This window comes from Nomascus leucogenys, chromosome 8 (assembly GCF_006542625.1).
Source record: "Nomascus leucogenys isolate Asia chromosome 8, Asia_NLE_v1, whole genome shotgun sequence".
In the NCBI taxonomy this organism is placed as follows: Eukaryota; Metazoa; Chordata; class Mammalia; order Primates; family Hylobatidae; genus Nomascus; species Nomascus leucogenys.
The window spans coordinates 78613651-78631216 of record NC_044388.1 but is presented as its reverse complement, the minus strand read 5'-3'; the positions used below and the strand labels follow the sequence as shown (position 1 = coordinate 78631216).

At 47.3% G+C, this 17566-nt stretch overlaps 1 protein-coding gene across 3 annotated transcripts in view; it reads right to left on the bottom strand.

The window, feature by feature from the left end:
• RNF38 (ring finger protein 38) overlaps positions 1-17122 on the bottom strand; it is a 156796-nt gene extending 139674 nt beyond the window's left edge. For all 3 annotated transcript variants that reach the window (XM_030817454.1, XM_030817455.1, XM_030817456.1), the window contains exon 1: positions 16775-17122. In XM_030817454.1, the coding sequence (XP_030673314.1) occupies positions 16775-17027 (253 nt within the window). In that variant the 5' untranslated portion in view covers positions 17028-17122. The remainder of the gene's footprint in view (positions 1-16774) is intronic.
• Positions 17123-17566: the final 444 nt, after the last annotated feature.

Below are 17566 nucleotides of genomic sequence, written 5' to 3'. Positions count from 1 at the left end.
ATATCCCCCTCAGTTTCCCAGACCCAGGAAGTAGCAAGGTCAATTCTGTGAGGCCCATATCCAATTTGACTTGCCGCTCTCTTCTTAAAGCAATCTTTGAATTAAAATTTCTAAAGCCCCCTTTCAATTTAATAACTTTTCTTCCATAGAAACAAAAGGTTTTAATCAAGCCTTAAAAAGAAATTTGAGCCTTGTGTCTTTAATCACATAGCATTGGGAAAAATAATATAATTATTCTACCAAATTTCAAAAGGAAACATGTTTACATCTCAAACGTGCTATAAAAAGATCCTGGTATGGTAAAACTAGTTTGATTTCGACTCCCATCCCAACCTTTTTTAAACTTCTCCAACACAGTTCCAGAATAACTTGTCAAAATCACCTCTAAAGCGGTAATCCCAGTTACTCCAGAGACTGAAGTGATCGCCTGAGCCCAGGAGTTCCAGGCCAGCCTGGGCAAAATAGTGACTCTTACCTCAAAATAACAAAACAAAACTCACCCTGTGAATTAGACTCAAAAGATGTACAGTACTAACTAAACATTCCAGAGTCAAATTGTAACTTCAGTTTTTATCTCAACACAGAATTCATGAGTTGCACATAAATTTACTTTACTTCTTTTTAGAAATGGAGTCTTGCTATGTTGCCCGGGATGGTCTCAAGCATCTGGCCTCAAGTCATCCTCCCACCTCAGCCTCCCAAGTAGCTGGGATTACAGGTGAGCCACCGCATCCAATTTACAAATTCACTTTAAAAAGTCAAATCTTTTCACTTCTTGCCTTGCTTCTTGGATTTGTTTGGGGAGGAGGAATGTTTCTTTTTTTAGCAAATAATGGTAGCTTTTACTTGAAGCTTTATCAATTTTAAAAAAACAATTTTAAAATAACGATTTCTGTTTTCAACTATATATGCAGTTTTAATAAAAATATTAGATAATTCGATTACAAGAGTTCTTGACTTACATTCCTGCCATTAGCAAAGACAGTCAATAATGTCTTAAGAGCCACCAAACATATCAATCTCTAGATATGGTCTAAACCTAAGGTTATTTTAAAAACTAAAAACAGTGAGTGTGTAGAAACTGTTCAATTATCTGGATTAATCAGTTTTTATCCTGCCTGTATAGAATCAATGTTTTCCTCCTATGAATTAATTCCACAGTTTAGTAATTTTGAAAGGCAGAGAATTCATTTTTCCTTCCTAGGTATCCATAAACCAAGCTTGTCTAACCCATAGCCCAGGATGGCTTTGAATGCCCAACACAAATTCATAAACTTTCTTCAAGTGTATTTTATGTGTGGTCCAAGACAATACTTTCAACGTGGCCCAGAGAAGACAAAATATTGGACATCCCTGGCCAGCAGTTAGCAGCACTCAAATAAAAAACAGGCCTTATTCCAAAAGTTTATATAATCTGGCTTTGACCTTAAAAGCCCATTTTGCCATAGATCATTTTCTAAATGGTAGGTTCCCAAGATGGCCCACCAATACCTATTAAGCCCACAATATAGATGAGATACTGAACTAGCAAGCCCAGCCAAGAAGTTTTTCTTCATCTGTTTAAGTGCCCAAACAAGCACTCAGTTAAGATCTAATGTTGAGAATCACAGAGCATGGGACCTTTTCTAAGAAGTAACTTAGGCCGGGCGCGGTGGCTCACGCTTGTAATCCCAGCACTTTGGGAGGCCGAGGGGGGCAGATCACGAGGTCAGGAGATCGAGACCACAGTGAAACCCCGTCTCTACTAAAAACACAAAAAATTAGCCGGGTGTGGTGGCGGGCACCTGTAGTCCCAGCTACTCGGAGAGGCTGAGGCAGGAGAATGGCATGAACCTGGGAGGCGGAGCTTGCAGTGAGCCGAGATTGCGCCACTGCACTCCAGCCTGGGCGACAGAGCGAGACTCCGTCTCAAAAAAAAAAAAAAAAAAAAAAAAGAAGTAACTTAAATATGCCTGATTTATAGAGAATCCAGGTCTGGGTACGGTGGCTCACATCTGTAATCCCAGCACTCTGAGAGACCAAGGCAGGTGGATCACCTGAGGTCAGGAGTTCAGGACCAGCCTGGCCAAGATGCTAAAACTCTGTCTCTACTAATAATACAAAAATTAGCCAGGCATAGTGGCATACACCTTTAATCCCAGCTACTCGGGAGGTTGAGGCAGGAGAATCACTTGAACCCAGGAGGTGGAGGCTACAGTGAGCCAAGATCACGCCATTGCACTCCAGCCTGGGTGACAAGAGTGAAACTCCATCTCCAAAAAATAAATAAACACAATAAATTAAAAAAATAAAGAGAATCCAGTGCGAGGCACAGTTAGGGGTGCCTATAGTCCCAGCTACTCAGGAGGCTGAGGCAGGAGGATCACTTGAACCCAGGAGTTCAAGTCCAGCCTGGACAACATAGTGAGACCCCATTTTTAAAAATAAATGGCTGGGCGTGGTAGCTCATGCCTGTAATTCCAACACTTTGGGAGGCCGAGGCAGGCAGATCACCTGAGGTCAGGAGTTCAAGACCAGCCTGGCTAACGGTGAAATCTCGTTTCTACTAAAAATACAAAAAATTAGCCAGGCATGGTGGTGCGCACCTGTAATCTCAGCTACTTGGGAGGCTGAGGCAGAAGAATTGCTTGAACCCGAGAGGTGGAGGTTGCAGTGAGCCAAGATTGCACCACCACACACCAGCTTGGGCAACAAGAGCGAAACTCCGTCTCAAAAAAAGATATTAAATAAATAAATAAATAAGTGTACCACTCTGATGCAGGTACTCCTACTCCTGATGTGACCATGTAATGGATGATTTAAAAACTCAATTTTTGGCTGGGCGCAGTGGCTCATGCCTATAATCCCAGCACTTTGGGAGACCAAGGCAGGTGGATCACAAGGTCAGGAGTTCAAGACCATCCTGGCCAAGATGGTGAAACCCCATCTCTAATAAAAATACAAAAAAATTAGCTGGGTGTGTTGGCAGGCGCCTGTAATCCCAGCTACTCAGGAGGCTGAGGCAGAGAATTGCTTGAACCTGGGAGGCGGACGTTGCAGCGAGCTGAGATCATGCCATTGCACTCCAGCCTGGGCGACAGAGTGAGACTCCATCTCGAAAAAAAAAAAAAAACAAACCTCAATTTTTAAAACCCTAGCATAGACTGGGCACGGTGGCTCACGCCTCTAATCTCAGCACTTTGGGAGGCCGAGGCAGGCGGATCACGAGGTCAGGAGATGGAGACCATCCTGGCTAACACGGTGAAACCCCATCTCTACTAAAAATACAAAAAATTAGCCAGGCATGGTGGCAGGCGCCTGTAGTCCCAGCTACTCGGGAGGCTAAGGCAAGAGAATGGCGAGAACCTGGGAGGCGGAGCTTGCAGTGAGTCAAGATCACGCCACTGCACTCCAGCCTGAGCGACAGAGCGAGACTTTGTCTCAAAAAAAACAAACTCTAGCATAGTAATTCAGAACTTAAAAACAAAGTTATTTCTCAGGAGAGACAAAGGCAAAACAAAAGACTGCAAATTCTCTTCATCGGCTAAAATAGTGATCAACTTTGTTTATATTCAGTCTTTTGTTATCAAAACTACTTGCTGTGTTTTCGGAGGCTATCTGTAAAGTAAGATGCAGTAAAGCATGATGGCTAAAAATACAGATTCTGGAACTAGACTACCTGGGTTCATATCCCAGGTAACACCCTTAATAGCTGTATCATCTCCAGCGAGTTGTTTAACCTGTGTGCTCCAGTTTCATCTGTACAATAAGTATAATATGAGTCCCTTAGGGGACTGCAGTGAGGATTAAATGAATTAATCCACATAAAATACTTAGAATAGACCCTTAAATAATAAGCATACAATAAGTGACCACTATTATCTAGATATTTAAAAATAGGTAGAATTTAGAAAAGGAACTGAAGGGAAAAGAGGCATTATAGGCTGAAGTAACAATCTAAGGAACAGAGGTAGAAAAATCACACACAGGGCCGGGCGCGGTGGCTCAAGCCTGTAATCCCAGCACTTTGGGAGGCCGAGGCGGGCGGATCACGAGGTCAGGAGATCGAGATCGTCCTGGCTAACACAGTGAAACCCTGTCTCTACTAAAAATACAAAAAAATTGGCCAGGCGTGGTGGCGGGCGCCTGTAGTCCCAGCTACTCAGGAGGCTGAGGCAGGAGGATGGCGTGAACCCAGGAGACGCAGCTTGCAGTGAGCGGAGATTGCGCCACTGCACTCCAGCCTGGGCGACAGGGCAGGACTCCGCCTCAAAAAAAAAGAAAAGAAAAAGAAAAATCACACACAGGTGGGCGAAAAGGTGTTCTATTTCCCTGGAGAACAATATTTATGATGAAGAACAGTAAAGACTAGAATAATGAGGACTCAAGAATGCTGGCCCTCAATGCCAGACTAAAAAATATGGCTTTTACTTAGAAAGCAGCCACTTAAATATTTGATCTAAATATGTGCTTTGGCAAGGTTATCAAATCATATCATTAAGCCCAGCACGGTGGCTCACTCCTGTAATCCCAGCACTTTGGGAGGCCGAGGCAGGCGGATCACCTGAGGTCAGGAGTTCGAAACCAGCCTGGCCAACATGGTGAAACCCCATGTCTACTAAAAATAAAAAGATTAGCTGGGCATGGTTGTGCGCACTTGTCGTCCGAGCTACCCACTCGGGAGGCTAAGGCAGGAGAATTGCTTGAACCCAGGAGGTGGAGGTTGCAGTGAGCAGAGAGAACACCATTTCACTCCAGCCTGGGCAACAGAGTGAGACTCTGCCTCAAAAACAAAACAAAACAAAAATCTTATTACTATTAATGCAATTGTGATGTTTTTGCAATCCCAAAAATGCATTTGTTCTGCTAACACTGTCATAATCTATCACTTTACTGATGCATATCTGAATTATCTCAAATCCTCACTGTGCCTAGTACATAGTAAGCATTCAACAAATGTTTACCAAATTATTATTAATATAAGTAATCATTATTATTAATCATTATCTTTTTGTGTGTGTGAGAGACAGAGTCTCCCTCTGTCACCCAGGCTGGAGTGGAGTGGCATCATCTCAGCTCCTGCAACCTCCATCTCCTGGGTTCAGTCAATTCTCCTGCCTCAGCCTCCCAAGGAGCTGGGATTACAGGCACCCACCACCACGTCTGGCTAAGTTTTTGTATTTTTAGCAGAGGCAGGTTTTCACCATGTTGGCCAGGCTGGTCTCAAACTCCTGACCTCAGATGATCTGCCACCTTGGCCTCCCAAAGTGCTGGGATTACAGGCGTGAGCCACCATGACCGACCTCAAATCATTATTTTTTAGTGGCCAACAGAGAGCAGTAAAATAGAGACAGGGGTTAATCCCCTAAAGAAATATAAACTAGCCAGGTGTAGTGGCTCACGCCTGTAATCCCAGCACTTTGGGAGGCCGAGGCAGGTGGATCACAAGGTCAGGAGTTTGAGACCAACCTGGCCAATATGGTGAAAGCCCGTCTCTACTAAAAATACAAAAATTAGCTAGGCGTGGTGGTTGTAGTCTCAGCTACTCTGGAGGCTGAAGCAGGAGAACTGCTGGAACCCAGGAGATGGAAGTTGCAGTGAGCCGAGATCATGCCACTGTACTCCAGCCTGGGTGACAGAGCAGGACTCTGTCTCAAAAAAAAAAAAAATATATATATATATATATATAAATTATAAATGAGGCAAATAAAGTAACCTAGATAATAGTTTACAATTAAGCTAAAATAAGTCATTGCTAATCAACATACTTAACTAAAACAGGTTTTTGTTTTGTTTTTGAGACCGAGTCTCACTCAGCCACCCAGGCTACAGTGCAGTGGCGTGATCTCGACTCACTGCAACCAAGGTCTCCTGGGTTCAGATGAGTTTCCCGTCTCCCCAGTAACTAGGATTACAGGCACCCGCCATCATGCCTGGCTAATTTTTGTATTTTAGTAGAGATGGGGTTTCCTCTTGGCCAAGCTGGTCTTGAACTCCTGACCTCAGGTGATCCACCCACCCTGGCCTCCCAAAGTCCTGGGATTATAGGCGTTTCCTAATCCAGGACAAAATTATGCTGGCAGGTAAGAATAAAGGTCTAACTCCTAACTTGACTCCAAGTAATTAGAAGAAAGGGCAGCTTACAGTAGCCATAGGTTTCCATGGAGTACACACTATCTACCTGTACACCATAGACGTCAATGCTAATTACAGCAACAAAAAGGGCCACCCTCATCCTGAGAATGGACTCCTAAAGTTTACAGTCTTAAAGTCTAAAGATTATTGGCCAGGCATTCAAGACCAGCCTGGTCAAGACGGTGAAACCCCATCTCTACTAAAAATACAAAAAAATCAGCCGGGTGTGGTGGTGAGCGCCTGTAATTCCAGCCACTCGGGAGGCTGAGGCAGAGAACTGCTTGAACCTTGGAGGCGGAGGTTGCAGTGAGCCGAGATCGCACCACTGCACTCTAGCCTGGGTGACAGAGCAAGACTCGTCTCAAAAAAAAAAAAAAGAGATTACCTTGCAATCAATTCTTTGGTGTATTTCTTACAAAATACAACAACAAAACCGGCTGGGCATGGTCACTCATGCCTATAATCCCAGCACTTTAGGAGGCCAAGGTGAGAGGATCACTTGGGCCCAGGAGTTCGAGACCAGCCTAGGCAACATAGTGAAACCTCCATGTCACAAAAAAAGTTTAAAAGGTTAGTGTAGTTGGCCGGGCTCAGTGGCTTACGCCTGTAATCCCAGAACTTTGGGAGGCTGAGGCAGGCAGATCACAAGGTCAGGAGATTGAGACGATCCTGGCTAACATGGTGAAACCCCCGTCTCTACTAAAAAATACAAAAAATTAGCCAGGCATGGTGGTGGGCGCCTGTAGTCCCAGCTACTTGAGAGGCTGAGGCAGGAGAATGGCGTGAACCTGGGAGGCAGAGCTTGCAGTGAGCTGAGATCGCACCACCGCACTCCAGCCTGGGCGACAGAGGGAGACTCTGTCTCAAAAAAAAAGGTTAGTGTACTAGTCACACTCATAGTCCCAATAGTCCCAGCTACTCAGGAGGCTGAGGTGGAAGGACTGCTTGAGCCTGCGAGATGGAAGCTGCAGTGAGCTATGATTACCACTGCCACTGCACTCCAGAGTAGGCAACAAAGCAAGACCTTGTCTCAAAAAACAAAAAACAAACAAACAGAAAACAGCAGTTTGAGATATCAACAACAAGTAATACAGTAATAATGAACATATTAAGAAAAAAGTTTTCACTAAAAGATTGCCAACAAGACTTCTTAGAAGAACATCATGACATAGAATGGTTGATATATGTGTTTATTACCAGGCGTGGTGGCTCACGCCTGTAATCCCAGCACTTTGGGAGGCTGAGACCATCCTGGCTAACATGGTGAAACCCCGTCTCTACTAAAAATACAAAAAATTACCCGGGCGTGGTGGCGGGCATCTGTAGTCCCAGCTATTTGGGAGGCTGAGGCAGAAGAATGGCGTGAACCTGGGAGGTGGAGCTTGCAGTGAGCCGAGATCACGCCACTGCACTCCAGCCTGGGTGACACAGCAAGACTCCGTCTCAAAAAAAAAAAAAAAAAAAAGAAAAAGAAGAGTTTATTAAGCATACATCCCCAGATAAACTGATTTTTTTCTGGTGGCAACAGGGAGAAATCGCTTCCCAAAAATGTAAGTATTTAAAAAAAAAAAAAAAAAAGATTGGCCAGGCACGGTAGCTCACACTTGTAATCCCAGCACCTTGGGAGGCCGAGGAGGGCAGATCACCTGAGGTCAGGAGGTCAAGACCAGCCTGACCAACATGGAGAAACCCCGTCGCTACTAAAAATACAAAATTAGCCAGGCGTGGTGGCGCATGCCTGTAATTCCAGCTACTGGGGAGGCTAAGGCAGGAGAATGGCTTGAACCCGGAAGGCGGAGGTTGCGGTGAGCCGAGATGGTGCCACTGCACTCCAGCCTGGGCAACAAGAGCGAAACGCTGTCTCAAAAAAAAAAAAAAAAGATTAGTGGGCGCATCCCTGGGAGAGTAAGCAAGTTATGTATTTGGCTTTTGTGGGCAATCAATCATTCTGGTAACACAAACATAAGGCAAAGTAGACCCAGATTTCTATATATTTTCCTCTAAAGTACTTTTAAGTTACAATTTCAGACTTAAAAAAAAGAAAAAGGTTCCAAGCTCAGTCTTGTCCTTTTTTAAAGCTGCAAGTATTATAATTTAAAACTCTGAAATGTATTCACTTAAACACGTTCCTGTCACTATTAACAACAACGCTCCATTATCCACTTTTGGTACTGTCTCCAGATGATTTTTAATCCCTGCCTGACTTCTCCCTACCAACAAGTACTTGGATACCATCTTTACCCCGCCTGCCCCCACTACTTGGTTGTGCCTAGGGAATTATAATTACAGCAATCCCGCCTTTAGAACATCCTCAGAGCACAAAGCTTCTTTGTATAATGGTGGAGGGAGGGTGCCCTCCAGGCTCCACAGAAAAGAGTGGGTGGTAGCAACAGAGGAAGAGGAACTGGAGCCACTATGGTGGCCCTCAGTTCTAGTTCAATATTGTTTGTGGGAATTTACTTGTAATGACCAGCCAGGGTTCTGTTGAGCTTCTGCATCTCCTCCCATGTGGGGGTGGAGAGAAGCAGGGCTTATCCTGGCAAATGGGCACAATCACCATGCCCAGAAGACCAGGGAGCAGAAAGAAGCAAGAAATTTGGAAGAAAAGCAAGCAATAACTGTCTTGAATTGCACCCCTCTATGCGATTCTCAAGATCTTAAGTTTTGACAACAAAAGCTATCATCCTAATTAACCAGTGGTTAGTATTGGCATTACTGGCACTCGGTAGATGCTCAAAGATGTACTGAGGTGGCAATAAAAATCTACATAGGAAGACAAATCTATAAAAAAAAGTTTTAACAAGAAGATAGCACAAAAGCCAAATGAAAAATACTTTTTATTAATTATGAGTCCCAGCCAGGCATAGTGGCTCATTCCTGTAGTAATCCTAGCACTTAGGGAAGTCGAGGCAGGAGCATTACTAGAGCTCAGAAGTTCAAGACCACCCTGGGCAACATAGCAAGACCCTGTCTCTTTAAGTAGGAGTTCCAACTCTTCTCTATCTGTAAATGTGATTTTTTTTTTTTTTTTTTTTTTTGAGATGGAGTCTCACTCTGTCGCCCAGGCTGGAGTGCCGTGGCGTGATTTCGGCTTACTGCAAGCTACGCCTCCCAGGTTCAAGTGATTCTCCTGCCTCAGCTTCCCGAGTAGCTGGGCCTACAGGTGCACACCACCACACCCAGCTAATTTTTTTGTATTTTTAGTAGAGACAGAGTTTCACCATGTTGCCCAGGCTGGTCTCAAACTCTTGAGCTCAAGTGATCCACCTACCTTGGCCTCCCAAAGTGCTGAGATTACAGACGTGAGCCACCGCGCCTGGCCCTGTAAATGTGATTATTAAATGAATACCTGTTTTACTTTCTGCCTACTCTACTTCTGTTCAGTCTGAGAAACTGCTCACTTTTTAGTTCTCTGACAATAAAACAAACTTCAACAGAAGGTCAGCATGCAGCATCTGCAGCCACTAAAATCCAAGGTGCAGAAGCAGAATGGACAGGCAACTTTTCAACTCCAAGAACATCCCAAAAGCACTACAAATTGTCCTACTACCTAACTGCTTGCTATTCTTCTTTCCATGTATATAGTTTTCTCTCTTTTTTTTTTTTGAGACAAGGTCTCACTCTGTTCCCCAGGCTGGAGAGGGCAGTGGTACCATCTCGACTCACTGCAATCTCCGCCTCCCAGGCTCAAGCGATTCTCGTGCCTCAGCCTCCCAAGCAGCTGAAATTACAGGCAAGTGCCACCACACCCAGCTAATTTTTGTATTTTTAGTAAAGACAAGGTTTCACCATGTTGCCCGGGCTGTTCTCAAACTCGAGCTCAAGTTATCCACCTGCCTCGGCCTCCCAAAGTGCTGGGATTACAGGTGTGAGCCACCACGCCCGGCCCCGTCCCTGTATATAGTTGGTCCTCTTACTACTACTTCCCTACATTTCTCAACAAAGTCAAAGGATCAGTATTTACACCAAAACTCACAATATCTCACTCCCCTATTTCTATACATATTTTACCACAAAAGCAGAAAATGCAGTGATAGCTTTTTCTTTTTTTTTTTTTGAGACGGAGTCTTGCTCTGTCACCCAGGCTGGAGTGCAATGGTGCAATCTCAGCTCATTGCAACCTCCGCCTCCCAGGTTCAAGCGATTCTCCTGCTTCTGCCTCTCGAGTAGCTGAGCCTACATGTGCATGCCACCACACCCAGCTAATTTTTGTATTTTTAGTAGAGGCAGGGTTTCACCATGTTGGTCAGGCTGGTCTCAAACTCCTGACCTCAGGTGATCCACCCGCCTCAACCTCCCAAAGTGCTGGGATTACAGGCGTGAGCCACCGCACCAGCTAGTGATAGCTTTCCATAGCCTAACTATTGATAAACCCTAATATACTCCCATCATTCTACTCTTCCACCTGTCCAACATCACTGCAGTTAACTGTTCTAAGCAGTCCCAAGAACAGCGCTAATATCCATTTAAGTAGAACAGGAAAAAAACTGAAACCACTCTGGGTAAGGCCTGCAGGTAAGAATTGTTTATTTTCCTTCTGTGGGCAAAAGACCACTTTTGTTAAACATCTTTAGTTTTTTAACATGTAATTTCTTTTAAAAAATTCCTCCAAGACAGCAGCATAAGCAAATTGAAACTTCCTATCCCACCACCCTCAATCATGTTTAAAAATAATAATAAAAAAGACAACAGAAACCACTTCAAATGTATCTTTCCCTTGAGCCCCCAGAACAGCATTCATCCACGACAACCGTTCTGAAAAACTCTGCCATTATTTCCAAAAGCAGTAGGAAGTCCGGTCTTGTCCTTGGTTTGCACTCTCCCTTCCTCTCTCTCCAAGAAAAAATGAAACAGCAGGAAGCGTAAACAACCACTTAATGGAAAATACAAATGGGTAAATATTTTCAAAATTGGCTAAAAAGCCTCAGGTCTTCGGGAATGCTAGTGCAGGGGGAAATAGGAAGAGAAAAATAACTGCATTTACCCCTCCAAGTGAGCACTGTAAGAAGACAAGAGGCCGGGCGCGGTGGCTCACGCTTGTAATCCCAGCACTTTGGGAGGCCGAGGCGGGCGGATCACGAGGTCAGGAGATCAAGACCATGGTGAAACCCTGTCTCTACTAAAAATACAAAAAAAAAAAAATAACCGGGCGTGATGGCAGGCGCCTGTAGTCCCAGCTACTAGGAGAGGCTGAGGCAGGAGAATGGCGTGAACCCAGGAGGCGGAGCTTGCAGTGAGCCGAGATCGCGCCATTGCACTCCAGCCTGGGTGACAGAGCGAGACTCCATCTCAAAAAAAAAAAAAAAAAAAAAAGAAGACAAGAGCAAATGTGGCACATAGGTACTATACTTTCTCTCCTCCATTTGCCAGATACTTTTGTCTTTTATTTTGAGACGGAGTTTCGCTCTTGTTGCCCAGGCTGGAGTGCAATGGTGCAATCTCGGCTTACAGTAACTTCTGCCTCCCGGGTTCAAGCGATTCTCCTGCCTCAGCCTCCCAAGTAGCTGGGATTATAGGCATGCGCCACCACGCCTGGCTAATTTTGTATTTTTAGGAGCGACGGGGTTTCTCCATGTTGGTCAGGCTGGTCTTGAACTCCTGACCCCAGGTGATCTGCCCTCCTCAGCCTCCCAAAGTGCTGGGATTACAGGCATGAGCCACTGTGCCCAGACTTTTTTTTTTTTTTTTTTTTTTTGAGACAGTCTCACTCTGTTGCCCAGGCTGGAGTGCAGTGGCGTGATCTCAGCTCACTGCAACCTCCACCTCCCGGGTTCAAGCGATTCTCCTGCCCCAGCCTCCAAAGTAGCTGGGATTACAGACATGCGCCACCATGCCCAGCTAATTTTTCTATTGTTAGTAGAGACGGGGTTTCACCATGTTGGCCAGGCTGGTCTTGAACTCCTGACCTCAGGTGATCCACCCGCCTCGGCCTCCCAAAATGCTGGGATTATAGGCGTGAGCCACTGCGCGAGGCCGACAATGGTATTTTCTAAATAGCTTATTCTGTACATATTTCTTCAGCCTCATAACAAAGTTTACTATTTTAAGCTATGCTCTTGGGTTCAGCTGAGCATGGTGATGAAAAGCCCCTTCCCATGAAAAGTTCACATGGAGAACTCCTGAAGCCCCTAGGGCAAGCACCAATCCAGACCTCATGGTAAAGCCCACAATGCATATGGATGAAACTGTTAGTTACAGCTGGACTAACAGTTCCAAAGCTGCAGAGCAGTGCTAGATCACAGATCACCTTTGCGTGGATTAGAAAAGGTGCCCCTTCTCTGAGGGCACACAGTTCCACACCAGGTACTCATCTTGGTAAGTAGAGTACAGAATAGATTTCCACCTCACTTGCCACCCGAAACAGGTATCCTTTTGCTGAGTGCAATCTCTATGGTCCTACACAGCAGCACCGTTAAGAAGTGTACCGGCCAGGCACGGTGGCTTACGCGTGTAATCCCAACACTCTGGGAGGCCGAGGCAGGCTGATCACAGAGGTCAGGAGTTTGAGACCAGCCTGGCCAACATGGTGAAACCCCGTCTCTACTAAGAATACAAAAATTATCTGGGCATGGTGGCAGGCGCCTGTAATCCCAGCTACTTGGGAGGCTGAGGCAGGAGAATCACTTGAGCCTGGGAGGTGGAGGTTGCAGTGAGCCGAGATCGCGCCATTGCACTCCAGCCTGGGCAACAAGAGCGAAACTCCGTCTCGAAAAAACCGAAAAAGAAAAAGAAAAGCGTACCTGGGCAATGCTGCACCTCCAAAGTGGGTTTCCAGATACAGGAACCTTAACAAAGACAAACAGGCACTTCACAAATTTCACTATCAGAAAGCCTCAGATTCGTTAATATAAATTCATTCATAAACACATCAGGACTACAGGAAGAAAGGTCTAGCAGAGAAGGAAAACTAGCAAATTTGGGAGAAAGGACACTCTTCCATCTTGAGGGATAATCAGTTGTTTCCTAAAGACCTTAATCTCTGACCATAGGTTCAGACGGCTAAACCTCAAATGTTGGTCACAAGCTAAAACAATCACTAGCATCTGCAGAGGGATGGATTATCTTTCTCAAGACATGATGACATGTTTACCTTTGGGAGTCTTACTTTCCCCAAATTTTCCTTCTCTGCTAGACCCTTTTTGCCCTTACTTTTTGCCCTAACTTTAAAACCACATACAGTTGACACATGTATTAAAATCTGTAAAACCTGATAAATAACCCTGGTAGGTAGTGGGCCCCTTAGCTAACTCCATGAAAATCAGAGGAATGGACAACCTAGATTAAGAGGGGTATGGCACCCAACCCTATCATTCTTTTATGCTCCACAAAAGAGGTAAAGTATCACATGGGTCAAAATTCCATCCCAGTCATCCAGGAGTGGGAACAGAGGGGCAGCCTAAGGAAAAGATGAGAACTAGGCTGGGGCAAACCTAAGATAGTGGTTCTCAAACTTTAGCGGGCATCCGAATCTACTGGGGAGTTTTCTCAAATCAGATGTCTGGGTCCCTCCCTACACCTGATATATCAGAATGTCCTGGAGCACATCTATTTCGACAAAGCTCAAACTGCAGACACAGGTCCACTAGAAAGTTTAGAAATAATGAGAAATCTACCGCAACTATCAGCAGTTCCGAAATAAAAGTCATCCATTGCAAAACTAGGTTTAGCAGGTCAGAAAGGGGCGAAAAAGGATCACCAGCCTGCATGTCTAACAGGCTGTGCTGGGCTGGAGCCTGTAGGAGAGGTCCATTATTATGAAACAAAAACTGTGTTCTATAAACAAAATTTTTTGTGTGAGAAATATTTCAAGCATCTGAAAAATACTTAGAGTATATTAAATATCTCTATACCCTACACCCAACATTACCAAATCTTAATTTACAATTACTTGATTCAGATTTTTTTTAAGTAATAGAACATTAAAGGTATAAATAAAGCCCTTTTGGGTACCCTTGTGTAATCCCATTCCTCATCTTCTCTTCCCAAAGACAATCATTACACTTAATATGCATATTTTAATACTATCACCACATATGGGCATAGCCACAAACAATATTATTTTTCATATTTTCAGATTTTACACACGTGAAACGATTCTGTAAGAATTCTTCTGACTTGCTTCCCTGCTCCATATTGTTTTTGAGATTCACCTATTTTAATGCATGAGGCTAGTTTATTTTTCACAGTGCTGTAATATTCAATTGTATGGGTCTATCTAAAAATCTATGTATTCGCCGGGCGCGGTGGCTCACGCCTGTAATCCCAGCACTTTGGGAGGCAGAGGTGGGCAGATCACAAGGTCAGGAGATCGAGACCATCCTGGCTAACACGATGAAACCCCCGTCTCTACTAAAAATACAAAAAAAAAAAAAATTAGCCGGGCATGGTGGCGGGGGGCCTGTAGTCCCAGCTACTCAGGAGGCTGAGGCAGGAGAATGGTGTGAACCAGGGAGGCGGAGCTTGCAGTGAGCTGAGATCGCGCTACTGCACTCCAGCCTGGGTGACAGAGCAAGACTCCGTCTCAAAAAACAAAAACAAATAAATAAATAATAAATAAAAATGTATGTATTCTTCTGTTGATGGACATTTAAGCTGGAATGAGCATTCTTGTATTTTTTTCATACTTATTTTCTTGGACAAATGTACAAGGATCTCTTAGGGTATATATACATACCCAGAAATTGACATTTTACGTAAATGAATATGTCTGCCCGCCTTCACACTAAACACCAAATACCACTACTCTCTAAGGTGGTTGGATCCATTTACATTTCCACTATACTATATACAAGTTTATTTATCCACAACCTTAATAATCCTCGGTTTATCACAGCATTACATTTTTGCCAACCTGATCGGTGTGAAATGTCATCTCACTGTTGTTTCAATTTGCATTTCCCTGATTGTAAGTCTCTCACAAGTACATTTTCTTGCTTTTAAGTATATATTTGCCAAATATGTGTTTCTTAGAGTTTTTTAGGAAAATCTAACCCATCTTGTCTGAATTGGGGCAGTCCTTCCCAAAGCACCCTGCCAACAGCCACCACAGCAGGAAAGCTAAGGTGCAAGAGGGCAGCAAGAAAACAGCTGACTTAAACAAGGAATCATCTTGGACAAAGGGCCTTAATTAATGCATTTGTTAATTAGTCTTTCCCTTCCCTCTTTTGTCAAGCCTTACTTCCAAGACAATACTCCAGGCCCTGGGGGTCTGCATCCTTAGAACAGGAGCGAGAAAGAAGGGGAGGGGGTGCTCAAGCTAGCACGTTTCTATAAAAGTATAGCTGTCCTTACTCAAAGAAAAGAAGTGACTGCAGACCAATTCATACCCAACCTTGTAAGCTACCATCCACCTCCAACAGACTCCTTTCAAACTCATCACGTTTGGCACCTTCTTTGAAACATCCCAATCTTTTTCTCCAGACTAGACACCGCCCCCCCGCCCTTCAGCAACCCTTTCATCTCCCTTCCCCCACAATGACTGAATACCCTCTCCTTTTTCCCCATTCTATTTTCTAGCTCCACGGGACCCTCTTCCCTGCCTGTAACACGTTGCTCTCTCCCTTGCCTCTAGAACTGCAAGTCCTTTCCCCTTCCAAGGGACATCCGCAGTCAAAACAACCCACCTCATCATCCACCCCAAATAAAAACGGAAATCCCATGTATTACATGCCAGGCAGGCGGGTGACTCGGTCCCAATCCTCCCAGCTTCCTTCCCCCTTCACGCCTGGGATAGCTGTTCTTTCTCGGGGAGTTCTCCAAGTGTGGTAGGTCCAAACCACCTGGAAAAAACTCACGTGGCCTTCTGTGCCGTAAATGTCTTTACCAAGGCCATGTATGCATTTCTGGTTTCGGCATGAACGAAATTCGGGCCATTTACTGAAAAAAGACACCTTACGGGCGCCTCCACAAAAGCGGGCAGGCCTCCCTCCCAGTAATTCCAGCTGAATTGGTTTAGTCCGTGCAGTGGTGGGGAAGGTGGCCTGGCAGAGACCAAACGGTCCCCACGATAAGAAGTTTCCGAAGCTCTGCCCCACTCACTCAAGAAAGCCCTCTCCCCGAGAGCACACCCCGCACAGAAGTCTTTGCCGCTGCGGCTCCCCAGGGCACCACCAAGCTCCCAAGTCGGCCCCCTGCTCTTCCGTCCCACCCCGCAAGAGATCATTACTCCCAAGCCAGCCCAAAAAGGGCTGGGTGGGTGTGCCAGGGTCCAGGGCCTGACCCCCTCGCCCCAGATCTATCTCCCTCGGCTCCCGGGGGCCGGGGGATCGACCTCTTCCCAGCCCCCTCTGCTCGGGGCCCGCGCCGGCCCAGGGTGGCCCTGGGTCCCAGCCAAGCTACGGCTCTCACTGGCTATGTGACCTTGGGCAAGTCACTTCCCCCTCTAAGCCTCGGTTTCCTCCTCCGCCGAGCAGAGACCTAGAGAGGTCCTGCCCTGCACACCCTGGGGGAGGGGGCTACCCACCGGGTGGGAAAACGCTTTGTGAGCCGCTCAGCGCGGCTGAGGCGCAGGGCTCGCAGGGGCTCCGGGGCCGGACAAAGCTGACCCGGACAACGCTCCTCCCCGTCGGCGGGGCCGGGCGCCTGGACCACACGCCTCCGGCCCCCACCCGCGGGACCGACCCACGCCCCTCCCTGCCTGGCCCGCTCCCGGACCCCGTACCTGCTCCCGGCGCTCGGCCGCAGGCGCCACCACCCTGGGCGCCCGCCCGGAGAGGCCCGTGGCCCGGAGGGCTGAGGCGGTCCGTGGCGGCGGGCTCCGGCCGGGGCGGCGGCGGTAGGGGGCGCGGGCGGCGCGGGGGCCCGAGCTCGGCGGGGCCCGGCCTGGGAGACGACGACTGAGGCTGAAAGTGCGCGGCGGCGGCGGCTGCTGAGGCGGCGGCGGCAGCGACCGCGGCGGCGGCGCTTCCGCTCATGGCGGGGCCGCGAGCAGCGGCTCCGGCTGCGACTCGACTCCGGCGCGGCGGGCGCTGGCTGGGCCCCGGCCGGCAGCAGCGGTGGCGGCGACGGAGGCGGCTCCCGAAGGGGGAGGAGGCGGAGCCGGGAAGCAGCGGCGGCGGCGGCGGAGGGGGCGGGGACGTGGAGGGGGCGGGGACGCCGAGCCGCCGCCGCCAATGGGCGCAGGGCTCCTCAGCCGCGGCTCCGGGGGCGGGCGGGCGGCGCCGAGGGGTATCCTCAGTCTCCGCCGCTCCCCGAGGCGGGGAGGCTGAGCGCTGGCCGCCCGCCGGGAGAGCCCCGCTGCAGGGGCTGCCCCGCCCCCGGCCCGCCCCTGAGACGCGGCCGCGGGCGTCTGGGTCCAGGCCCCGCGCGACCCAGGCTGGGGCTGCGCTTGGGCTCCGCTGTGCAGGGGTTCGCGCCCGCGAGGGGGCCGGAACTCGGCCCAGATAGCTACTGCTCGCAGCCCGCCTGCCAGACTCCCTCCTCCGCTCCCACGCACTGGAGACGGAGCCTCCTC